At 35.0% G+C, this 27,047-nt stretch overlaps 2 protein-coding genes across 7 annotated transcripts; one reads left to right on the forward strand and one right to left on the reverse strand.

Moving 5' to 3' along the window:
• Positions 1 to 886: 886 nt before the first annotated feature.
• On the reverse strand, positions 887 to 10,954 carry LOC131947111 (replication factor C subunit 4). 3 transcript variants are annotated; one of them, XM_059308210.1, is made up of 11 exons: positions 10,819 to 10,954; positions 6,728 to 6,874; positions 5,993 to 6,071; positions 5,587 to 5,666; positions 5,343 to 5,462; positions 5,022 to 5,091; positions 3,815 to 4,009; positions 3,602 to 3,730; positions 3,357 to 3,437; positions 1,971 to 2,087; positions 887 to 1,034 (listed from the first exon to the last, which is right to left on the reverse strand). In XM_059308210.1, exons 2-11 carry the CDS (start codon positions 6,850 to 6,852, stop codon positions 939 to 941), a joined length of 1,092 nt encoding a protein of 363 aa, XP_059164193.1. In that variant the 5' UTR covers positions 6,853 to 6,874; positions 10,819 to 10,954; the 3' UTR covers positions 887 to 938. The 3 variants fall into 3 exon arrangements, with proteins under 3 accessions (XP_059164193.1, XP_059164194.1, XP_059164192.1); XM_059308211.1 differs by having other exon boundaries at positions 10,844 to 10,953; XM_059308209.1 differs by having other exon boundaries at positions 10,697 to 10,890.
• A 7-nt stretch (positions 10,955 to 10,961) lies between these two features.
• LOC131947112 (uncharacterized) lies at positions 10,962 to 26,632 on the forward strand. Of its 4 annotated transcripts, XM_059308213.1 has the most exons (16): positions 10,988 to 11,146; positions 12,560 to 12,597; positions 12,723 to 12,769; positions 16,139 to 16,237; positions 17,326 to 17,431; positions 17,731 to 17,821; positions 18,139 to 18,305; positions 19,421 to 19,532; positions 19,780 to 19,974; positions 22,963 to 23,157; positions 23,515 to 23,598; positions 23,904 to 24,011; positions 24,166 to 24,282; positions 24,756 to 24,869; positions 25,262 to 25,360; positions 26,049 to 26,632. In XM_059308213.1, exons 3-16 carry the CDS (start codon positions 12,742 to 12,744, stop codon positions 26,304 to 26,306), a joined length of 1,773 nt encoding a protein of 590 aa, XP_059164196.1. In that variant the 5' UTR covers positions 10,988 to 11,146; positions 12,560 to 12,597; positions 12,723 to 12,741; the 3' UTR covers positions 26,307 to 26,632. The 4 variants fall into 4 exon arrangements, with proteins under 4 accessions (XP_059164198.1, XP_059164196.1, XP_059164195.1 ...); XM_059308212.1 differs by lacking the exon at positions 12,560 to 12,597; XM_059308215.1 differs by lacking the exons at positions 12,560 to 12,597; positions 12,723 to 12,769 and having other exon boundaries at positions 10,962 to 11,021.
• The last annotated feature ends 415 nt before the right edge of the window (positions 26,633 to 27,047 follow it).

A 27,047-nucleotide genomic window follows, 5' to 3' on the forward strand; every position in this document is an offset into this window, starting at 1 on the left:
GTATGTTGGACATCCTCAGCAGGTGATGAGGTGGAATACCTATGGGCCACTGCCCTATTACCAAGGGACTGCCTTGGGAGCCAACAGCAAGTTATGGTAGTAACCAATCATATCCATGGTGCAGGGTGTTCCTGGTATCTAGGCCACCCCTAGTGCAGTAATCTTTTGATTCAAGTAGTAGCTGAGATGCCCAATGCTTATTGTGAGGGAGTGAATAGATGATAGATCTTCCGCCAGTTGTTAGGGTGGGGAAATGCAGTACAACCAAATGTGGGGGTGATGATGAAAATACAACACACAAGTCAAAATATGTTGTTAAAATTTACATAAACTCCTACCTACCTAATCTACACTGTATTACTACTTCTAACTGTTCATACTATATGCTATCTACTACTAACTACCACTCCCATGAGCAATCCTAACACATTACATTCTAATTCTCTACCTGACCGTTCTCTTGCCCTACTTCACTATCAATTGTATACCTAGCTCTACATTTCTCAACCCTTTCTAACCGATACCTAACACCTCTTGGCCTAACTGCAGACCCACACTTCAGTGGTCAGCTCATGTACTTTCATTGGTCTCTCTAACCAAGTAGCTACAGCCTGTTTCTACTAGCGTCATCACACATACCTTGATGAATTACTAAAAGAGTACTGGCCCCAATATTAAATTCAAGATTAAGAGAATGGTGTGGTAATGCATAAAGACATTCATAATTTAACACAATTTCTTCAATGGATCATGAATGAAAGTTTATTCATAATAATTTCCCATCCAGTATTTACAAACCAAGTACCTCCAGTCAACACCAGAGCAAACTTAAGCTCAAAACATACATATTACAATGTAGATAATTGTGTGAAAAAGGCAGAAATGATTCACGGAGAAACAGGTTTTAATGAAGCATGTTTTTTGTGGAGGATTCTCGCCTAGGGACCATGACAAATCTGCTGCATTATTGTTGCAAAAAGTGCCATTAATTGTAAATACTCATCCGCTCCATCCATCAGACATTTGTCCACTTCCTGAAAATTTGACAAAAAAAGTACAGACTTCAGTATTATAAGAGAGTGAACTAAAAATAAATAAAATACCTCCACCGGGCTTTTAAATCATGACAACCCCCCCCCCCCCTCCAAAGTTTGCACCTAAAAAAATGATCCTGCTTTTTACTTTCTCATATAGGCCTACTTAAGTATAGAGGAAGTATTGTTACCGTGCAAAAAATCATGCGGAGTCTGAAAAACTTAGTTTTTGGAATTTTGTCTGTGAGTGTGTGAATATAATAACTAGAATACTGTTACAACTAGGTTGACAACATTTAAAAAATAAGTATTCTATCAAATTTGTAGTTCTGTAACAATTTTTCAGGAATTTCCGGTAACTGCAAGTGAAACGTATTCTACTTTCAGTTTTTCCAAAGCCTATAATTTTAATACTGTTTCTGATTGATAAATGAAATTTCACATACAAGTAAAAAATGTAATCATCTGTTTTCTGTGAAATTTCTGATTTCTCAAAAAACGCATATGAATTTATTTTTAATTTGATTCCTCTTTGTGTCATCTGTGACAGTAGGGAAATTGCTAACACAATTTCGAACACTTCTACTGGACTGAGTTATTTAAAAAAATTTTCACATAGGTCAAGACTCAAAAACAATGTATCTGATATAAAATTTTACCTAATTAAATGAATAATTAACACTATAAAAATTAAATAACTTTTTTTAAAAAAGTAATAATGTGACCCACATAATATAAAATGTTTGCTGTTCATTTGTTGTGCAATTATTTTTTCTAATTCTATTTTTAAAATTAAAGTATTTAAAAGATGATTAAAAATTATGTCTATATCCTGAGTTGCAATCCCCCATAGTTTCAAGTAAGATTAGGGGAGATCACTCCTGCTGAATTAATTTTTGCAACAACAAAATTCAAGGTGCACAATTTTAAACTCACAGCCATCTTTAGTGCAATAATTGACTTCTGTAGATCTGATAAACTGTCCATGACAACAATCTTGTCATGGAGTTGACTTAGTAACTGAGACGCAGCAAATCCTTCCATTATGATCCTCTGTGGGGGGGAAAAGGAGGACATCACACAAGACTTTCAGTAAAATTAGAGTAGTAAAGAAGCAATTTAAATAATAAGATTGGTTGAATCATTCATGCAATCAAAAATAAAATTACAAAGTTAAAGCAAGTACATGACTTGATTAATGAACACAAATACCTGAACTTGTTAATGGACCTGAGCGAGAAAAGTCTCAAACGCATTCAAAGGCCTATTAAATATTTTTGAAATCATACACGGCGTAGTAAAATTAATAAGGTTATAAAATCCAATTTGTTTGGGTTTTTTTCAGACTATAGATTGGATGTATTTGATGTTTTTAATATTTTCGGTAAATAAAAAAAAATAGCAAAAATCAATTTGGTTTTCATGTGTAATGGCGACATAAACAATGGCATTCAATAGGCTAGCATAAACTTTATCGTACAAATTGTAAGCAAAAAAAATGGCAGAACTAGGTCATGTGGTTTAAATTTGCATTGTTATTTAAAAACTATCTGCAAACTTTAGTAAACAACAAACTATGATGTGGGGCTGTCAGAAATTGATCACTGAGTTCCTGGACAGCCATCAATTTTTGTCATACTAAAGTGAAACAACGGGCTATAACTTAGGCTTGATGAAAATAAATAGAAATGTAGCCTTAAACTCAAGAAATTGTTTTCAAATTCTCTGAATTTGCAACTTTTATAACATTGATTCTAAAAATATTAAATTTCTGAATTATTTTTAAGGATAAGTTTTTATTTTTTATTACTTTTACGATCTCTTTGATTGCAAATTTAAAAATGCATGTCTTTAATCCATGTCAACAATATGATGGAAGGATTCTCGTCAACTTGGTCGCCTCCATTATGGAAAAACATCTATATATATAATTCTCTTCTGGGAGACGCTAGAAAACAAGCTGTAAGCGCGCTCCCTACCACCCCCACCCCTACATGGTCTGGTGAGCTGTGGTTCACTCTAAATGTTTACAAGCACAGCCGGGTTTAGTGACAACTATTAGGGGCAGATAATTTAGTTCGAAACGATTTTAAACGCAGGGTGGGGTTAACTAAGTGGAGTATACTTTAACGGAGGAGGGGGGGGGGGGGTTTATTGTCCTTAAAGAGCTACTTATAGTGTTTTAAAGAAATATTTTCAGTGGCAGCGTTGGTACTGTCGAATTCACAAATTATGAATTACTGAAAAGTAGAAAAAAACAACTAAATAGCGGCGTATGATATGCTGCAGGCCGGCTCGTTATTTTTAAAATCCTAGTAGTACCTGAACTGCAAGGTCAAGGTCACTATATGAATCACTTGAACATGTGGAGATAACTTTGTCAAGATCGTCATCTGGAATAACCTGCAACATTTTATACATCATTTTAGATCTAACAATATGTTCTTGAAAACCAATTTAACAATAATAAAAGATAAAAGCTAAATAAAGTTCAATATAAAAAATAGATATTTATAAGAAACACAAAATAAAAGACATACATTAAAAACAAATTAATTTCACCTCACCCCAGCTATATCATAAACCATGGCTGCTGTAATATGACCCTCCTTGCCACAAAGCCTTGATGCACTTTGTAGGGTCATGATAGCTTTTCTCATGTCTCCTTCGGATGTTTTTATTACTGCTTCAACTGCCTAAAAAAAATCACTGAAGATTCAAGGCCTAACTTGACTTTTAAATAAAGTACTAAACTGAGTGAATAGCTTGTTGACACTTACAGAATCTTCAATAGACACACCTTCTCCTTCGCAGATTGCTTTAAGTCTAGATGATAAGATATCTTCAGCCAGGGCTTTAAAACGAAACTTGGCACAGCGAGATGTAATAGGCTCAATAATGCGGCTAACGTAGTTGCAGATTAAACAAAATCTGGTTGTCTTGGACTCACGTTCCATTGTCCTCCTCAGAGCAGACTAAACAAAAATTTGTAAAATGTTGAATGAAACAAACTAATTATTACCACCCAAAGGCACCATAAAACATCAATTTAACAGAAAGCTTTAATGAAAGCTTAAACCCCCTAATTTGGCTTTTTTGAAATTAGCCTTACTTTACTTATTTTAAATCAAGTAGGGTGGTGAAAATATCACAGAAAACACACTTTATGCTTACAAATGTTGTATACTTCAATAAAAAAAATTGTGGCATTAATTTTGGAGAAAACGACTTAGAAAAATAATTCTTGTGTACATCATATCTCCAACAATTTTCAATATACTTGTACTAAATTTTGCACACACTTAACTGAAAGTTAGAAGAACGAATTGAACTAAAATAATAGCTGTATCTATTATAGATTTTTTTAAAACAATTTTGTCCTGAACACCACACTTGTTAATTTTCAGCCCTTTGATTAAACATGTAAAAAAAAAAAATTTGATATGCCAACTTTAATTTTTTTAGTTCATTATATTCTTAAGGGAATAAATAATGTTGGTGCTAAGTTTTATTTGAATATCTTCGTTAGTTTTTGTTATACTTTGTACAAGAGCAAGTCTGTTTATCATCAAATTTCAAGACTTAATTTATTTTAAATGAATGTATACTATACTTGTGAGCAAAAATTGGCTTTTCTTATGATTTTGTCATCACCCTACATTATTTAAGCTAGGTAAGTAAGTCTAATTACTAAAAATCAATTAGGGGGTTTAAGCTGTCCTTAAAGTAATGTACCCTGAGTTATGCCAAGGCCACAAGGCAGAATGAATAGTGTGCAAATTCTAGAATATGACATACATGATACAGTTAGTGAACATAATGGGTTTCTACCAAGAGACCATCAGTGAACATTATTGGGTCTATAGAGACCATTAGTTAACACTTTGGGTCTATAGAGACCATTAGTTAACACTTTGGGCCTAAATAGCAGCCATCTGGGAACAATATGGGTCTAAAAACTACCACCAGTAACTCCAGTATTAATACCTGTGCATCTTTGGTCATAGAATCAGCTTCATCTAAAATTATTATCTTGAATGGCGGACAAGGCTTGCCACTAAAATAAAACAAAAGGTGTTTGACCAGGTCCACAGAATGTAAATATGCAAATGAAAAAAGAACAAAAAAACTTGTTAACAAGATTGGATTTATATTAACAGGAATACTGCTTTTTGTTGCTTATAAAAGGTCAAGCCCTTAAATAGTACATTTATTTTCAAAATCTATACACAAAATTTTTAAATTGACATACAAAACAAATTATAAAAAAACAACTGAATACTGTCTAATGTTAAAAATTTAAATTACTCAGGCCGTGAACCACCAGCAGTCAACTGAGCAAACTTTTTGACTTTCTCCCTGATCACAGAGATTCCTCTTTCATCTGATGCATTCAACTCCAATACACGGTCTTTGTAAATGTCTGACCTGAAATGTGGAGCAACAAATATGCACTCGTCTACTATAGCTACTGGTGCACAGTATAGTAAGTTAAAGGAATTCATTTAAGATTTGGCTATTTTCACTACAGACTAATGAAAACAATAATTACCCAAATAACTGCCTAGCAATGGCAAGAATTGTTGATGTCTTTCCTGTACCAGGTGGTCCATAGAACAACAGATTTGGTAGCTGTAACAAAAAATTTCAAAGCATTTCTTAAAAACAGGCACATCTATCTGCTAAAATCAAATAATGAGAAATTGAAGGCCCTAAACTGCAGTGTTTCTTCCAGACTTTTTTCTCCGGTGTGCACTTGATATTTTCGGGGGGGGGGGGGACGGGGGGACGGACCATTTTCCGGGGCGGACACTAGTAAAAGTATAATTAGTATATGTTTTCTATATAAATTTCATTTCGTTCAGGGGGTTGGGGGGAGGGTAGGGGGTGTACAGATGCCTGGAAGAAACTCTGCAAAACTGGCTAAAGAAAACACAAAGATAAACTGCTAAGCTCACATCCGATCCTTCAAGAGACTTTTTCAGTACAGCCACAACCTCATCCTGGTATGCCACATCTTCAACATTCTTAGGTCGGCTAGAACACAGATTTTATCAAGTTAACTTGTGCTAAAACACAGCTAAGCTAAAATAATATTTTTAAAAGGTGTAATACACTAATATCTGTACTTCTTTGGTACTTGTTTAACTTCTTAAATATTAAATACCAGGTGTTATTTTTTATATATAGGTATTTCATGTATACAGTTATTATATAAAGCAACTCTAGGCCTATAAACATTTAATTTTCAAACAGATTTTTAAAAATGTAAAAGAAGAAAGAAGTGAGTCTTGATTCTTATATATTGGTTAGTTTTATTGCCACATAATTCTGTTATGGGGTCGTCCATAAATGACATCACACTCGTAGGGGGAGGGAGGGGTCCGTAATTTTGTGACGCTGTGTGATGAGGAGGGTTTTAGGCTGAGGTGTGATGTCATTTTAGGAGGGCTGTCTGGCGCTCTGTGACGATGTGTGATAGAGGGAGGGGGGAGGTAAAAATCGTCCAAAAAAAGTGTGACGTCATTTATGAATGACCCCTAATTTGTCCTCTAATCTTGAAAACTTTGTAATTGTTTACCAGTTTACCGATATAAATATTGTTCCCAAATGAGAATCTCATAAATCAATTTTTCGCTAAATCAATTTTGATTTCTGTGTTATCTGGCCTATTAACAGAAACAATGACATACTATTTTTCAATCCATGGAACTATTTTTGTTTTCCCATCCTTTGATTTTTTTGTTGACAAAGGTGTCGCAGGAGCATCTGGTTTACTTTTTGATGCTGCTGATCCACCCTTCAAAAAGGCTTGCATTATAAATTATTTCCTAGCAACACTGAAATTATAAAATATTACAGGTTAGGGTTACATTTTGATTTAGGTATTGTTATCACCCATGTAATTTGGTTGGCATAAAAATGCTGACAGGACAACACTGTCATACCATGTTTTTTTTGTCTAGCTGTCTCTTACTGTTAAGGTCAGGGTTAACATTAACTTTTGGGTCAGGTGTATTGCTGGTGAAGCAATTCTAAATAGCAGCATAACTATGGTCTTTATCATGTCCAGCCAAGATTATAATAATTTTTTTCAAGTAAAAAATATTCTTGATCTGGATCACCTAAAAGCCAATCAAAGATTTATCATACTTTATGTGAAATGCAGAAACTTAAAATTATAATTTTACTCTGAGAATACATTTTTGATTTTGCTTTTATAAGCACCTGACTTTAACTTAAATATTTTTTGGTCTATTTCTCCTTTGAAATACAAACTTTGATTAGCTATTAAATTATTTCATCAAGACCACAGATAAATGAGATTATTAATTATTTGAAATAGTAGGATATAAATCATAATTTAATGATATGATCAGGTGTTTTTTACTTTGTTAAAACAAAAACAGATTCACTTAAAAATAATTAACATTTCATTTAGGCCTAATGCATCATACTACTTCATAGTTCATTATATATATATATAATTCTCTTTTTGGAGATGATACAAAACACCAAGCTGTAAGCGCGCTCCCTACCACCCCCACCCCTACATGGTCTGGTGAGCTGTGGTTCACGCCAAATGTTTACAATCGTAGAGCCGGGTTTAGTGACGGCTATTAGGGGCAGATAATTTAATTTGAAACAATTTTAAACTTTGGGGAGGTAACTAAGAGGAGTTTACTTTCACGGGGTTGGGGAAAGGAGGGGGGGGGGGGGGTATCGTCCTTAACGAGCTGTTGATAGTGTTTTAAAGCAAATATTTTCAGTGGCAGTGTTGGTACTGTCGAATTCACAAATCATGAATTACTGAAAAGTAGAAAATAAAACAACTAAATAGCGGTGTATGATATGCAGCGGGTCGGCTCGTTATTTTAATTAGGCCTATATAATTCATTTTTGTTATTTCCATCTAGATCTAATTGATCTATATATCTATTTATATAAATATTTATATGCTTATGTTAAAAAAATTAATACAAGTTAATACAATAGTTAATAGGCCTATATAGTATAAACTAAAGTATATATCTATATACTATATACTAAATAATATATATATAATATTAATATAGGGTAAAGGAGGGCGTTAAGAGCCGTGTGGTATTAAGCCCCAATCAACACCCCACCCCCACAAAACCCCCAATTACACTGCTAATCTACTAGTGAGGTAACAACCACTGCTGTTCTTTGATAACAGAGAAACAGAGGATTCATTTTATGTAATTTATGACCCACTTGGTCCAATAGGGAGAGGATGAGACAGGATTTAATCCCACTGCTCTTTCCCTAAAATTTCTCATCTCCATAAAACCATTTTGTGAACTTTTTTTCCAAATAGACATATCTTGGGAAACTTCACTTTGTAATAAACCAAATAAGTTTTTCAAGCCCATTCTTTGTTCCTATATTAGAGCATTGGTTGTTGTACATTTTAACACTATTTTTATAGCTATGGCTAGAATAGTTTTATTTTGGTGAATTTTTTTTGCACAGTGATTATTGGTGCCAAAACAAAATGGCCGACATTTGTCCCATTTTACCATGCTATAAAGTTTTTATCATTATCAGAGTAAAACTTGACTGATCATTACCATAATGGTTTTATTTGTTAGATAATAACTAAATCTACATGAATACATTAATTTTGTCCACTAGCTTGCCTGTTTAGAAAAGTTATAACAGATACTGTTATGTGGCTCTTAAAACCCTATGTGCGAGTTTCTCATTTATTAGACCACTGAATATGACACTGGTATAGGAATAGTTAACACAAAATGTATTAATTGTTAAACAGACTTGTGTCTAAATGATAGAAATACAATTCTAACCTGCTAAAAAGTAAAAATTCAGCCATCTGATGTTAGCAATGTAATTTTTAAAATGGTACTTGTACTTATTACCCCTAAGGGGCAATACAGCCGACTCAGCCCCCACCTGTTTCTAACCAACCATAAAACTTCAAATCTCTTTGTAGGTAACAGGAATAAATGTTCTTAGGTCTCAGCCAATCTGGGGTGGTATGTTATGTAATTTATGACCCTCATGGTCCAGCAGGGAAGTAAACAGACACATTAATACCACTGCTCCCCCCTTACAATTTCTTACCCCCATGATACCCAGCCCCCACCAGTTTCTGGCCCACCATTAAACTTCATCTCTTTGTAGGTAACATGGATTACAGTTACAGATCTCAGACAATCTGGGGTGGCATGTTATGTAATATATGACCTTCATGGTCTAGCAGGGTGGAGACCAAAGAGGAATGAGTACCACTGCTCTCCCCTCACAATTTCTCACCTCCATGATAGCCAGACCCCACCTGTATCAAACCCACCATAAAACTTCATCTCTTTGTAGGTAACAGGGACTAAGTTCTTAGATCTCAGCCAACCAGAGATAGCATATCCTTATGTAATGTATGGCCCTCAGGGTCCAGCAAGGAGAAAAAAAGGGGAAACCAGTACCACTGCTCTCCCCTCACAATTTCTCACCCCCATGATACCCAGCCCCCACCTGTATCTAACCCACCATAAAACTTATCTCTTTGTAGGTAGCATGGACTTAGTTCTTAGATCTCAGCCAACCAGAGATAGCATCTCCTTATGTAATTTATGGCCCTCAGGGTCCAGCAAGGAGAACAAAGGGGAAACCAGTACCACTGCTCTCCCCTCAACATTTCTCACCTCCATGTAATGTTATGTAAAGCACACATGGCTTATCAGTGGAAAGCATTAAGGCAGATTAGTTAGTACCACCCCTTTTTACATACAAGAATGTTAACTCTGGACAGCTACACACTAGTATACTAGCTACACACTAGGCATACTAATGTGCCTACTGTAAACTACTAGACTTTAGGCCCTATGTAGTATGTACACCTGCAAATGTATCAATTGTAGACTGGGCCCATTGGGGCCTAGTGATAGCTAGTATCAGTTAAAGTGTGTGTACACAGCATTAACTATTTTGGGGTTAGAAATTAATTATTTTTATTGCAGAGTTAGTCTAAACTAGGAGATAATACTTATTGCCCCACTGCCCGGCTCCTTTCGCCCCAAATGCTGATTTTGGGGGTATGACAATAAATGTTCAATTAAACCCATTTAAAGTATATTTAATAGAATTTGTTATTATTTTTATATTGTGTAAGATATGTTAGATTAATTTTGCCATATTTTCAATACTAAAAAATTCTTAGATTAGTAGAAATCTTTAAAAATGTACAGGTGCTAAAAAGTGTGGCTCTTAACGCCCTCCTTTACCCTATATTTTAATATATTATATAGTAAAAATAGGCCTATAGAATAGATTACTATATAGTATATTACTAGTATATATTGATTATATATATCTAGTAGAATATAGATCTAGATCTACCCGGGCCTGATCTAGGCCTAATCTTTTCATAGCTCAAGGCATTGGGCTTATTAACATTTCTTTGTAATCAACTGCTGTGTGACTTTCTTTCAAATTGGTTGTTTAGTTACCTAGAATATCAAGTAAGTAGTCTAGAATCTACATAAAATAAAATCTAGGGGGGGGGGAGGGGGGGGGGTGGTATCAAAGACAACAATAACAAAAAAATTACAATTTACTCATTTGTCATTTAGCGTTTGTCAGTTGTACACTACAGTGTAGTTACGAGTAGTTAGGCCTACCTATAATATAGTAATGCGATTAATAGATCGTTAGATAGGCCTATACATTAATTAATTTGGCCGAATATAAGAATACAATTTTTATTCTATTATTAAATAAAAATTAGATCTAAATATTATACTGTCGATCAAAACAACGTAGAGTACCCTAGCCGTGTTAGGCTAGTTCGCGCGGTTTAGGACTAGCAGTAAAAAAATATTCTTTGGCCTAGCATAGGGGCCAAGATCTAGACTTTGTTCTGGTGGTCAATTAAAAACGTTCATCGGAAATTAAACTGAATCCTACACCGGAAGACAGCTGTAAGAAAAAGTAAACAAAAATTGGGTGAGGCCCAATACTTTTTTTTTCCATTTTTGCGTCTTTGCTTTGACGAAAAATAAGTATATTTATCAAATTATCATGTAGCCTGGACAAGGCGCGGTGATCGATGTCTTCTTAGTACTTAACTGGTAAATTTCTAGTTAAATAGGCCTAATTAATTAATTAGATTTAGTGATGAACTATGAAGTATGAACTTAGTTAGTATGAAGTCCTGACTCACTAAGAGTAAGACCTAAGACCTGACTAAGTTCAAGTAAAGTAAAAATAAAAAGTTTTTATCTATTACTATTTTATTTTTATATTTTACCAATTTACTACTGAATCTTACTTTATTCTTACTGCTTATAATTTATAATATTTAATTTATTTTACGAAGTGACTAGGCCTACATGGAAAAAGATTTTTCTCCCAACGTCTCAACTTAGTCGGCAAAAGATAGTTCTGCGCATGCCCAGTGCCAGTGACCTATGCCTGCCCTATGGCTAGGGTTAGGGGGTAAAACTCTATTTTAGCGTATTTTAATCTCTGCTTCTTGTTTACCTCCTGTTGAACGTATTTTATTATAATAACCGAAACACACCAAAACATTAGGAAAACAGTAACACGATTTATTTATTTGTATTGTATTTTTGTTTTAACAAATGAATAAAAAAAAACAAAGAGACTGACTTTGTTTTAGATTTTAATAATTTACTATTGTCAAAACTTGAGAAAAATCCAAATTTAGAATATTGAATGTGCTATGTAATGTTCGTGTGTCAGTTAGAATTTTCATGGCAATGGGTGAAGTACGTAAACGTAACTCACAATTGCAAGGCGGTTAAGTTTGTATTGTTACAAGTATTTCCCAAGCTAGATACTATAAATAAACATTTATGAACTTACCCCCAAACTGAGGCCAACACAATTTCAAACAGCTATTGCCCTAGCTTTTTTTTTTTATTGCCCTAGCTATGATGTATGCTGATAATTAAAGTCAATGTGAACTCACGGTGAACCCGCGACCGTGTAAGGATTTTTCTCCCGCTGACAATCACTTGATATTTAATTGGAACAGTTCAAATGCTTTTTTATGTTGTTTTTTTTTACCTTTTCTAATTAAAAATCACATTCATAAAAAAATTAGATCTAGCGTTTTCCTAACGTTTTTGTGTGTTTCAGTTGCGGTTATAATAAAATACGCTCAACTGGAGGTGAACGTGAAGCAGGGAATAAAATACGCTAAAATGGAGGTTTACCGGGTTAGGGCTAGATTAGGGTTAGAGATAGGATTTGGGCTAGGGTTAGGTATTAGAGATAGGATTCTGCGGTTGTAAACACACGCATGCGCAGTACCATCGAAAACATCGCCGCGATGGCAAGTCGTAATTTCTCTCCATTGCGCATGCGTATCTTTTTCCGGCTAGCATTGGCCTTTATTTTAATATTTAATAGTTACTGAGTATTATTTATTACTGACTAGATCTGATCTAGATCTACTAGTACTACTGACTAGAGATCTAATACTAAATATTTAAATATATGGTAATCTATCGTTTTAGGTACGTAAAATCGTCCGAGACTAGTGATGTGAAAAAAGGTGACTACTTAAATTTTAATAATTATTTCACATTTTTAGGAGGATTTATGTTTTGAAATTTTAAAAAATGTTTCAAAGTTTCATTTATGTACCTGTTTTTAAACAATTGAATTAAAACTTTTCAGTAATAAATGAAGACTAGTGATGTTTCCAACAGATGCAACTGTTACGGGTCAGTTGTAGGTTACATAGAAATAGGTTAGAATAATCTAGAATTAGGGAAAGTGCGTGTGTGAGTTGAGTATACCCTAGAGTATTGTTAACCCTGTCTATAATATTTGACACAAATATACCACAAAATATTTCTATTAAAGTTAAAGCCTTGACATTGAGGTAACTTTTTCAGACATTACTTGATAAATAAAGTAATAAACTACTTATACTTTATAACAACTAATACTACTCTTACTACTGACTCATGATTACTACTGATTTATACTGTATATTTATTAGTTACTGAGTATTATTTATTACTGATGAGATCTGGTCTAGATCTACTAGTACTACTGACTAGAGATCTAATTCTAAATACTAAATATTTAAATATACTTAATATAGGCCTATAACTATAGTATATTATGTATTATTTAATAAATATACTAGATAGGCCTAATTCAAATTAATTGAACAATTAGTTTAGTAGTAGTCATGGAGACATGACTAATTGATATTGTCATGATTTTGATACCAGTGGACTGAGAAATAAACATTTAAAATTAATATTAAATAATAATTATCTTCGGTAATCTGTCGTTCTAGGGAAATCATAATGGCTAGTAACGTGAAAGAAAGGTGACTCATTACAATTTAGTAATTATTTCACATTTTTAGGAGGATTTATGTTTTAATAGGTTACAAAAATGTTTCATCTGTTTTTATAGGCCTACTCAGTTTTATTAAACATCTTACTAATAAATAAAGATTAGTGATGTTTTCATCAGATGCAACCAAGCTAGTTTTGTTTAGCAGCCATCTTAAGTTTATTTTTTTTGTTAACTGTTAGAGATTCAAGGGAAAGCACTCAAATTTGTAGCTGGCTGCTGTTTGTATAGTCAAATGCTGCTGTTTAAAGTTAATTTCCTGCTTATAGGCCTAATTATTTATTAAGACATTGCTTTTGGTTTACTATTCAATTATCTATTACGAGGCGACCCGCTGCGTATCATACGCCGCTATTTAGTTGTTTTTTTTTCTACTTTTCAATAATTTATAATTTGTGAATTCGACAGTACCAATGCTGCCATTGAAAATATTTGCTTTAAAACACTAACCCCCCCCCCCCCCCCCTGTGAAAGCAGCCTCCTCTTAGTTACCTCCTCTAAGTTTAAAATCGTTTCAAACTCAATTATCTGCCCCTAATAGCCGTCACCAAACCCGTCTCTATGATTGTAGAATGTAAACAGAGTGAACACCGCTCACCAGATCATGTGGGGGTGGGGTGGGGGTGGTAGTGATAGTGATAGAGATAGAGAGAAAGAGAGGGGACTGCAAAGGCGCGCTTGCAGCTTGTTTTCTAACTGATCCCAGAAGAGAATTATATATATAGATATTTGATACAAATATATCAAGATATACTTGTATTAAAGCCATATTAATGAGTCATCTTTCTTTCACATTACTAGTTTTGGTCAATTTTATGTACCTAAAATGATTATCTAATCTTATCTAAAATTAGTTATAGGTTACTGATAGTTAACTGAAATGTATACACAGCTTGCTATGTATTTTGCTAATGTCAATGATAACCCTATCCTGTGATCTAGTTATTAATTATTAATACTAATAGTTTCGCTGTCTGTGTATGTATCTATCTGATCTGTGTATCTATCTATCTATCTGACAAGAACGCTATAGAGAAAACACAAGCAAATTAAAAACTTTCATAGTAAAAGGGAAACGAAATATGACGTCACATTTAGCATAGTATAAAAAAGTCTACAGCCGGAGAGTGCACACATAAATGTGACGTCATTGATTCTCGAGTAAACATTGAATTAAAAAGCCAATTTTGTCTAATCTAAGTGGTTTGCGTGAAGAGTTTCATTCATACAATTCTTCGGGTGGGGGCGAAACCCCACCCTCGCGAAAGAACATCTAAGCCGCCCCCCCCCCCCCCAACTCAAAAGAAATTTCTTCATCGATACTCTATAATAAAAATTACCGTCTAATTGTGTCTAATCTAAAAAGTGGTTTGCTTGCAGGTTCTTTCATGCAATTCTTCGGGTAGTGGCTAAGCGCGACACTAGTGTTTCTTTCAGACTTTTTCCTCCCCGGAGGGGGGGGGGGGGGCTTTTCTAATCTAAAAAGTGTTTAGCTTGCACAGTTTTTTTCATGCATCTCTTCCGGTAGGGGCGAAGCCCCGCCCAGGTTCTTCCTTTAGTTTGTATGAACTACAAATGCGACCAGTGTTTCTTTCAGACTTTTTCCTCCCCAGAGAGGAGTGGGGGTACTTGAAATTTTCAGGGGCGGGGGGTAGAATTTTCTAGGAGGGGGCGGACACTGGAAAAAGTATATAATTATATTTCGTTGAATGGGACAGTAGACATGTTGTGGGGGGGGGGGGGGGGGGCAGAGCCCCCTCCTCCCAAGTAGAGTTGCCTGAAAGAAACTCTAAATGCGACTTTTGTCATGAATGAGATTAGGTGCATGGTTTAGGGATATGCCTATGACTATATTTTGTATACATTAAAGTACCGATTCTGGATAAAAATCCGTTTTCAATGTCATTTTTGTTTCCAGTTAAATTTAACCGTTGTATCCTTCCTCAACGGGCCATGTTTCTCGTTTATTAATAGTTGGCCTAATAAATTAATCTCAATATTAATAAGTTAATAGTTAATAATAAATTAATAATGCACTTTGTTTTTTATGACAACCCACTTGTTCCCCCAGTCACTTCACTGGTGCTGATCTTTTACCAAAAAATCAAAATCAGTAATGTAGTGATAATGTGAATATATTTAATATAAAGGTAGCATCTGATGGTCTAGCATTGTCTCTTGGACGTGCCACCTTATTGGACATGGCCGATGATACTGCAGCCTTTGATCTTGATCTTGACTTGTCGCCTCACCTTGTTATCATAGAGGGGATCTTCTCTCAGAGTAGATCAATTAACCCTTATTTTATTATACTTGATAAATACAATGAAATCATTTAAAGAGCAGCTGGCTGTTCAATTACTCAAACCCAGGGGTTCCCAACCTTTTTTTACTCTAGGGTACATTCTAAAATATCGTAAGGGTGGCGGACAAACTCCTTCCAGAGGCGAATCAACCCTTCCCGTCACCTGTGGACAAAAATTTCGATTTGCACCCCCCCCCCCCCTCAAAAACTTTCGATTTCCATCCCCTTCAACCTTTCAATAATGTTGGGAACAAAAACATACATTCCTAAAATTGAAAATTTTTGCAATAACTTAATTTTTTTCCACTTAGGTTTAATTATAAAGAGGAATTTCCTATTTAATTCATGTAACATTTTAAAACATTTTTGGAATCATATTCAGTGGCAGTAAAATGTTTTTTCTATTGAAATATAGCTGGGGAAACAGCACTTAGGAGAATGGCACAGGGAGATTTTACATCCATAGACTTTCTCTCCTCTTTTAACACCAGTGATGTCATTGAAACTCAAAGAGGTTTGGAAGGTTTTTTCATATTTAAAAAAATTAATTATGCTATTTTGAAGTATATGATTAGTTGTAAAAAACATACATATTTAATACTCTTCAAAGTAATCCCTAAATACATATTTCTTATTTCTAAATTAGTAAACATTTCATTTCTTTTTCTAAAGCAAGTGATTTCTTTTAGTTTTAGTTACAGTAAAGGTTAAATGTTTACCTTTTTTACTTTCTCGTATATACGAAGTATAGAGAAAGTCTTGTAATCGTGCAAAAAAAAAAAAAATCGAGATTTTTGCAAATCTCGACGTTTTGCATCTCACTGATACGGAAAAACATAATTTTGCAATCTTGTCCGTATGTCTGTGTGTCTGTGTGTGTGTGTGTGTCCGTGTGTAAACACGATAACTTGAGTACCGTTACAGCTAGGTTGATGAAATTTCATATATAAGTATTTAATCAAAATCGTAGATCCGTATCAACTTTTGAGCGATTTCCGATAACCGGAAGTGGTACTTTTCCTACTTTGAATTTTTCAAAAGCCTATAACTTGAGTACTATTTCAGATAGATAAATGAAATTTCATACGTAAGTAAAAGATCTAATTCTCTACCTTCTATTAAATTTTGAGTCATTTCCGTTGACTGGAAGTAGTACTTTACGCTACTTCCGATTTCTCAAAAAACTAATGTAAATTTTAAAAGTAATAATAATATTGCGCACTATTATGCGCTTTTTTATTTCGCGTTCACTTGGTGTGCAATTAATTTGTCTACGAGATTTTATTCTATTTTTAAAACTTTAAGTATTTAAAATGGATTAAAAATCATGTCTATAGCCCGAGTTCCCATCCCCTGTTATTTTATATAAGAATATTCGAGAAAGTTTAGGGGAGATCACTCCCGGTTTATTTTTTAAATAATAAAAAAAAACCCATCTGAATCATGTTATTTTAAACTAAAGAACTAATATTAGAAATCCAGAATTTAAAATGATTGGGTACTGGTGGGTCTATTTAACAGACCAAATTTGAGCTGTTATTTTTCTGACATGAACTTTTGTCTAGTACAGCCTAAAAGTGAGATCTGCTTTATTTCTAACAGAGATCACTAAGAGACACTGGAAACCAGCTGAAGATAGGACCAAGTGTTTTGAAGTGAGTTGTCAGAAGGTATTCACTCTTCTGGAGCGGCACCACCACTGCAGGAGGTATGAAAACTTGTTCTACAAAGGCCTCATTTTGATATAAAACCATTTTAATTTTGTAATAATTTTGCAATAATACTATAGTTTTGTTGGTACTTAGCTATTTGATTAACTGTTGTTCTATTGTTTTGATTAAATCTTTAAAAAAAAACAAGTAGTGGGCTAATTGAAATAATTTAATTATGATCCTGTTTATTACAAAAATGTAAATCAAACAAGATACATCCATCATTTAAAATCTGAAACTGTTTGTTGTAATCTTTGTGGTGAAGTTGTCACATGAAGTCTGTACTTTAAAACAGCTGTGGAGAAGTCTTCTGTGCAGAGTGTGTCAAATACCAACGCAGGCTCAACGCGTTAGCACATGCTGACCCAGTGGGACAATTTTATAAGGTAATTTTAAGGCAAAATGGTTTAAATTTGTCGAATAAGAACTAGAGGTTATCAAACCATTCAAGTTTGGTTTTAAAAAGATGAATTAACAACTCACATTTCACCCTAGGTTCTTCTTAAAATATCTTTGATGACCAACAGGAGGTTCTTATATTGGTGTACAGTTTTGATTTTAAAAAGAATTATTAAAAAAAATATTTACTTGTCTTATTTAGGTTTAGACCTCCTGACAGGATGACAATTTTTAAACTCGTTTGTTAAGTTTGTAAAAATTCATTCTCCCTTTTTTCAGCAAAATTTATTATCTATTTATACAGGTGTGTAGAAAGTGTTTTGAGAAAGGGAAAATAACTGATGGTCAGACTAGGAGTCATAGTGTTTACTTTCATGAACTACGAGTTTATTACAAAGAGCATGGCATGGTTCACACTGGGAACTCATCAGAGTGGCGAATGAGGCTAAATTTAGACAGAGAGTGTCAGAGGTGATCTCATTACCAAATGTTAACATTTATTTTTTATTACATATTTAAAAAATGAGTTTGTCTAAACATTGGACTTTAAGTAATATTAAAAGTTAAATATAGTTGGCCAGATTTTTCGTGTGTTAATGTCAGAGGAACTCCTTTTAGTGAATGATACCATTTCATTCTGGATATTCAATTTCATTTGTTTCGAAAAGAAATCTATAGTATGTTGATTTAGACTAAACAACTCAAATTTTAAATATGTAAAAAGTTACATTCTATACACACACAAAAATTGTTATCAAAACCATGATGCAACTTGACAGCATATTTTACAGTGCATAATTTGTAAAACAAGGTAATTAAAAAGTCTAGTGACAATTTTAGCGCAATTTCCTTATGTTATCTAAAAATAGCTCTGTCGTAGCGTAAATCAAGAGCAGGGTTAGTAAAACCATTGGTTAGTTATTAAAACGTTTTTTATTAATTTTTTTCAGTATTTTACATGTTTTATTTACAATAGAGTTACATGACTAAAAACCATTGCGCGCCTACTGAACGTGATGGCGCAGCCATGGAACGCGATGGCGCAGCTATTGAACGTGATGACGCGTGTGGTGTGGTTGGAAAAAATGCCTACTAATTCTGTCCAAATTTTAATTAATTCAAAAAATTTTTTGTGACCAAACGAAAGGATATTTTTGAAAACTTTCTTCGGCAATATTGTTCTAAATTATGGCAGGAATCGATTGGTACATGTTTCAAGTCGCTAAGTGGTCTGGTTGCCGAGATATGGGCCAAAAACTGCATTTTTTCGAGGTTTTTTGGCTTTTCCGGGAAATTCATGAAAGAAACCCGTAATTTTTATGGCCTATGGTCATTCTCGTAACTTGCTTAACATAATTGCTTTTGGAACTAGTCATCGATATTTCTTCGTTGAGGAGGAGATACGACTTAAAGCCCGGACACACATTCATCCATACATTCATACATTCATCCATCCATTCCCAGAAATGACGAGTTAATAAACGCAATTCTCCAGAATGGAAATTGCGCTAAAAAATTACTTAAGTGAAATGTTTTTGGAGTTTTCTTTAAAGTAAAAAAATTACACCCCCCTCCCCTATTCTTAGATTACTCCTGGGGTTTAACCAAAGTGTTGGGAACTCTGAAGTGCAGCGAACACTACATGGGGTCAAGAGTTTTGTCACGACTCCCCAGTGGATGAAGTCCAGTGTCTGGAGTGTGAGTTTGCTAATGGGTCACTGTCGTATTTTATGGGTTATTTCCAGGTGTCATGTTTTATGGGTTATTTCCAGGTGTCATGTTTTATGGGTTATTTCTGGATGTCATGTTTTATGGGTTATTTCCAGGTGTCATGTTTTATGGGTTATTTCTGGTTGTCATGTTTACTTGGTTTTTTCTGAATGTGATGTTTAGAATCTGTGAGAAAGTTGCACCTCAAATTTTAAAAAATAAACCTGTTTTCCAGAGAGAAAATCTAGTGAAAAGCTGCCAGTATTGTAAAGAAGTATTTGGGCTGCTGAAGAAAAAAGCTTTTTGCTCTGTGTGTGGAATAGTCGTCTGCAAATCCTGTTCTTCAAATGACCTACTTGTTTACATTCCTGATGAGGACAAGGGGAGAGAAGCCAGTCAACCCAAGATGGCTGTTATTAAAATTATTGGGGTAAGAGATCCACTACACAGCTACCTGAGGGCACACACACACACACCTGTAAATAGAGACATAGGGAGCCAGTTCAGACACCCTTAGTTACATCACTGACACCCTTAGTTACATCACTGACATCCTTAGTTACATCACTGACACCCTTAGTTACATCACTGATACCCTTAGTTACACCACTGACACCCTTAGTTACACCACTGACACCCTTAGTTACACCACTGACATCCTTAGTTACATCATTGACACCCTTAGTTACATCACTGACACCCTTAGTTACATCACTGATACCCTTAGTTACACCACTGACACCCTTAGTTACACCACTGACACCATTAGTTACACCACTGACATCCTTAGTTACACCACTGACACCATTAGTTACACCACTGATACCCTTAGTTACACCACTGACATCCTTAGTTACACCACTGACACCATTAGTTACACCACTGACACCCTTAGTTACACCACTGACACCCTTAGTTACACCACTGACATCCTTAGTTACATCATTGACACCCTTAGTTACATCACTGACACCCTTAGTTACATCACTCATACCCTTAGTTACACCACTGACACCCTTAGTTACACCACTGACACCATTAGTTACACCACTGACATCCTTAGTTACACCACTGACACCATTAGTTACACCACTGACACCCTTAGTTACACCACTGACACCCTTAGTTACATCACTGACATCCTTAGTTATATCACTGACACCCTTAGTTACATCACTGACATCCTTAGTTACATCATTGACACCCTTAGTTACATCACTGACACCCTTAGTTACATCACTGACATCCTTAGTTACACCACTGACACCATTAGTTACACCACTGACACCCTTAGTTACACCACTGACACCCTTAGTTACATCACTGACATCCTTAGTTACATCACTGACACCCTTAGTTACATCACTGATACCCTTAGTTACACCACTGACACCCTTAGTTACACCACTGACACCCTTAGTTACATCATTGACACCCTTAGTTACATCACTGACACCCTTAGTTACATCACTGATACCCTTAGTTACACCACTGACACCCTTAGTTACACCACTGACACCATTAGTTACACCACTGACAGCCTTAGTTACACCACTGACACCATTAGTTACACCACTGACACCCTTAGTTACACCACTGACACCCTTAGTTACATCACTGACATCCTTAGTTACATCACTGACACCCTTAGTTACACCACTGACACCCTTAGTTACACCACTGACACCCTTAGTTACACCACTGACATCCTTAGTTACATCATTGACACCCTTAGTTACATCACTGACACCCTTAGTTACACCACTGATACCCTTAGTTACACCACTGACACCCTTAGTTACACCACTGACACCATTAGTTACATCACTGACATCCTTAGTTACACCACTGACACCATTAGTTACACCACTGACAGCATTAGTTACATCACTGACACCCTTAGTTACACCACTGACACCCTTAGTTACACCACTGACACCCTTAGTTACACCACTGACACCCTTAGTTACACCACTGACACCCTTAGTTACATCACTGACACCCTTAGTTACACCACTGACACCCTTAGTTACACCACTGACACCATTAGTTACACCACTGACACCCTTAGTTACACCACTGACACCATTAGTTACACCACTGACACCCTTAGTTACATCACTGACACCCTTAGTTACACCAATGACATCCTTAGTTACACCACTGACACCCTTAGTTACACCAATGACATCCTTAGTTACACCAATGACATCCTTAGTTACACCAATGACATCCTTAGTCACACCAATGACATCCTTAGTTACATCACTGACACTCTTAGTCACACCAATGACATCCTTAGTTACACCAATGACATCCTTAGTTACACCAATGACATCCTTAGTTACATCACTGACACCCTTAGTCACACCAATGACATCCTTAGTTACATCACTGACACCCTTAGTCACACCAATGACATCCTTAGTTACACCAATGACATCCTTAGTTACACCAATGACATCCTTAGTCACACCAATGACATCCTTAGTTACATCACTGACACGCTTAGTCACACCAATGACATCCTTAGTTACACCAATGACACCCTTAGTCACACCACTGACACCCTTAGTTACATCACTGACATCCTTAGTTACACCAATGACATCCTTAGTCACACCACTGACACCCTTAGTTACATCACTGACACGCTTAGTCACACCACTGACACCCTTAGTTACATCACTGATACCTCCACATTTTATTTTAAAAAATGAATCTATTTCTTAATGTGAATTTTTAGATACCTTTGCACAAAATGTCCTTTTCACCATTACCAACAGCTTTTAACTCAGCGAGCTAAAATTCTAGAGGAGCAGCAATCACTAAACAGTCAGCTTCATACTTCAGTAGGCTGAAATTCTAGAATGGCACCAAAGTGCTAAACTTTTCCAACCGTTAACATTGTAAATGTTGATATTAAACTCAGGATAGCTCAAAATGATTAATAAAAGGCACATGTTCATATCTTGTTTGAAACCTTTTTTTTTTCAACCAATACATTAAAGCTTAACTGTATAAAATAGTATATTTTTTGCAATGTCAAATTCATTTGTAGTAAATTTATCTAGATAGTATTTGAATAACTAGAAATTTTAAACAACCTGTCTCTGTGTTTCAGTGTCCTAATGTGTCAGTGTCCTAATGTGTCAGTGTCCTAATGTGTCAGTGTCCTAATGTGTCAGTGTCCTAATGTGTCAGTGTCCTAATGTGTCAGTGTCCTAATGTGTCAGTGTCCTAATGTGTCAGCGTCCTAATGTGTCAGTGTCCTAATGTGTCAGTGTCCTAATGTGTCAGTGTCCTAATGTGTCAGTGTCCTAATGTGTCAGTGTCCTAATGTGTCAGTGTCTTAATGTGTCAGTGTCCTAATGTGTCAGTATCTGGATGTTTTACACAGCCTGTCTCTGTGTTTCAGTGCCCCAAAGTTGAGCCAGAACTCAGTATCTACCTGCGAGTCTGCAGCAAGTGTAAGGACAAGCTGATCCTCAAGCAGGTGGACCAGCAGGAAGAAGACTCCCTGATGAACGGGCCTGACTTCATGGATGTTTTGAACAAGCTTCACGACAAATTTGTCACGGTGGAGAGTCATGTCAGGGATCAGCTCCCCAAAGTAGGTGTTCTCTCCCCCACTCTCTTAGCATGGGATGACCTACTTATGTGATAGTGTGGTGACCTATTTTTTTGTATGATAGTCAAGGTATACTTCTTGCTCTGACTGTGTCAGACTGTGTTACTATTTAACACAGATTTTTCTCCATAGCCTTGACCTACTTAAAAATGTTACAGTATGGTGTCCTACTTTGTATTGCAGCATTATGACCTACTTTACCTGTGACAATGAAATTACCTCTCTTACAGTGTAACTGATGACACCTCTCCCCCTTGCAAAGAGACATATTTTTAAACTTTCTCAAAAAATATAATTTAAGCTCAAATACTCAATTTTAATACTGCCATATATTTCCAGTATAAGGAAATAGTTGATTCATTAGCGGACAGGTCAAGGCGGTCCAGTACACACAACAACATGAAAACATTGGCCAAGGCCCAGGTATGTTTACCAGGTGTTTTTACAGAATGTTTGGCAACTAATGGTAGAACTCAGCATTGATGGCTAATTACAATTCCAATGGTGGTGATCAGATCTATATTGTCTATGATAATTGATTGAAAAGTGATTTATAAATTCTGATACATGATGACACTGAATAGTGTGTAACTGGTAGAAATTAATAATTGATTAGGTAGCTTTAATGGCTTACATATGTCAGGAGATGACAGATTATAACTTGTCATGTATATATTAATGGCTCACAGCCTAATGTCATGTTTTGTGTTTATCCCCGACATTTACAGGAAGATTTATCCCAAATGCTTGCCCAACACCTGACAACAGTCCAATACATGAAGAAACTCAAACCCTCAACAGCTACACAGTCCAAGCTCTTTCAAGTATACATTCGGGTAAGTTTGGCTGTAGGGCACTTCATTTTTTAACACCTCTTCTGCCTAAAAAACCCAAACAAAATTGCTTAGCGTACTGTTAAATATAAGCATTGTTTTTTTTTTAGTTTTTTTTTTTTTTTTTGCGCTTCCAATTCTTCGTCTTGTCTTTCAGGCCAAATGTGAGTTTTACCTGGATCACATGTCCATGTTCCGCACTGTTAAACATAAACTCAGTGAGTCGGCATCTGATGAAAGCCTAAAAGTGATTCAAAGGATTATGGATAAAAATGTAAGTTTTTTAAAAATTGAGCAATCTTAATTTTCTTTAAAACAAGTTTTTAAAAATGTATATGAAATGCATGGTTTTATATAATTAACTAATTAGTTCATTATATAATTAACTAATCAGTCACTATTAATTAACTAATCAGTCACCTCTGTGTCAACTCTGATTTGTCATTTAATTGGTTACCTTTTGTGTCATCTAATTGTTTCCTTTCTAATTGGTCACCTTTAATCGGTCACCTCTGTCATTGAATGGGTCACCTTTTGTGACATCTAATTGGTCCCCTTTAATTGGTCACCTCTGTCATTTAATGGGTCACCTTTTGTGTCATCTAATTGTTTCTAATTGGTCATCTTTTGTGTCATCTGTTACCTTTCTAATTGGTCTGCTTTAATTGGTCCCCTTTAATTGGTCCCCTTTAATTGGTCCTCTTTAATTGGTCCCCTTTAATTGGTCCCTTCTGTGTTCACCTTCAGGCCATCATCAGTACTCACCTGTACCTTCATCAACTGATCTATGAAATGATTTACCTGTGTCAAAGATACGAGCTGCAAGAAAGCCTCATCCCAGTTTTGATGCAAATTGAACAGGTATTTGTTAAACTTCACTCTAGAACAATTTGGCATGTTTACAAATTGAACAAGTATTTGTTAAACTTTGTTAATGTTTGTTCATCATGAAGAATTAAGTTTATTCTATTTCTTTACTAATTCTTATTTTCCTCCATTAAGGTTTGTCATTGCGGTTTCAAATTTTAAATATTTCTTTACCTTTAATATATTTCTGGTGTAAACTTTTCATTAAATAATTATGTTCCAGTGTGAAAAAATAATTTGAAACTATAAGAATTAATTAAAACTCTTTTATAAAAAAGTTCTGAAAAGTATTATAAAAACAAAAAACAAATTATACCTATTAGAATAAGTATATGCCAGGAACAAGCTGTTTTGAGTCTGACATTTAAAACAATGTTTCACTAAAGAAGGTAGAGACAGACGTGCAGACGTGTTTACAGGCAGAAGGGGATGATGTAACTGAACACATGAACCTGGTTCAAGAATTGACACAAGAAAGAATGAAGGTAAGCAGTGGCGTCACTAGGTTATGTGTCACCTGGTAGGGTCCGCCCCCTCTCCCAGTCTGAGCACTTGTGTGATGAGGGTGTTCAAATTTCCAAGTGCCTACTGGTTTAGCTGCATATTTAATCCAATGGGTGGTGCAGAAGTTGCTATACACAGTAGGCACACTCAGTGCAGCAGCTCTTTAAATATTTGTATACATGAAAAAATCTGCTGCCCAAGGTTTTGAACCCCTACCCAATCACACTGACTTGAACAAAAATAATGCATTCTAAAACCCTTCTAAATGCTGACATCACATCAAAATGCTGACATCACATCAAAATGCTGACATCACATCAAAATGTTGACATCACATCAAAATGTTAACATCACATCAAAATGTTGACACCACATCAAAATGTTGACATCACATCAAAATGTTGACATCACATCAAAATGTTAACATCACATCAAAATGTTGACATCACATTAAAATGTTGACATCACATTAAAATGTTGACATCACATTAAAATGTTGACATCACTATGTTGATATCATTCTTCTAATAAATTATTGTAGTTTTATTATATACAACTGGTTTGATGGCGAGTGTTGTTCCTAAACTGTTTAAGTTGTGTTAGTTTAATGCTCGAAGTTGTTGCTATGTTTCCCTATTCCAAGAAATATGCCTTTGTTCTTAAATCCAGAAAAATAAGTTGATTCGCCCCTCCAAAACTCAGCTCCAGAGAAGAGGAACAAAATATGTATATGAGCTGATGAGCTCCAGGGTGGAGAACCTACTGAACCAGGTCAAGTTCCAGCTACAGCTGGCCACCACACTTAACAGTTTCCAGGCCAGCAAGAAAGCTCTGGAAACTGGACTCGCTGAGATGAAAAAAAAGCGGGAAGAAGATATCAAGGAAACAAATGATTTTTTCTTTGTTCAAAAGGATGACTTTTCGTAGCCTTTTTTAAATTTTATAATTTGGTAGTTTTACATTGTTGCTTTACACTTTGTTGTTTTTTTTCCTGTAAAAATCTTGAATGTTAACAATGTTGATTTGTTGAAGACTTAAATATTTACAATGTTGATTTGAAGACTTAAATCTTAACATTAACAATGTTGATTGTGAATGTTAGTAATCTATTGATTTGAAGACTTGAACTATAATAATGTTGAGTTTGAGCATTTGAATGATAACCAATTTTATTTTAAAAACATTATTATCAACATCATTAATATTGAAATATTAATTAATAATGTAAAATCTGAAGACTTGAATGTTAAATATAATAAATATGTTGATTTTCAACCAGGTCATAAATGAAGTTGAACAAAATAAACATCTACTTATTCCAGTGATTTTTCATGTCTCAAGCCCTACAACTTACATTTTGATACTGAATGTTTTTTATAAGAACAAAATATTTTTGTTTTAAATTAATATAAGCTTCTTAACCATTAATGTCCCGTAACGCCCGCTGCCGCCCGACACCGTTAATGTCCCGTAACGCCCGCTGCCGCCCGCTTACAATACGCATAGAAAAATTAAATTTGTTTCATTAAAATTTGGCCTACAAATCCTAATTTTTAATTAAACAGGAAGTTTGATAGTTTCAGCATCCTTTTCCGGTCTTCTAATTTCAATGGCGCGTTTGAAAGATAAAAAAATAATAGTTTCTTTCTATCTCGAAATTTTAGACTC

Source organism: Physella acuta, unplaced genomic scaffold (assembly GCF_028476545.2).
Source record: "Physella acuta isolate Inbredline_101_S28 unplaced genomic scaffold, ASM2847654v3 ptg000582l, whole genome shotgun sequence".
NCBI lineage: Eukaryota > Metazoa > Mollusca > Gastropoda > Physidae > Physella > Physella acuta.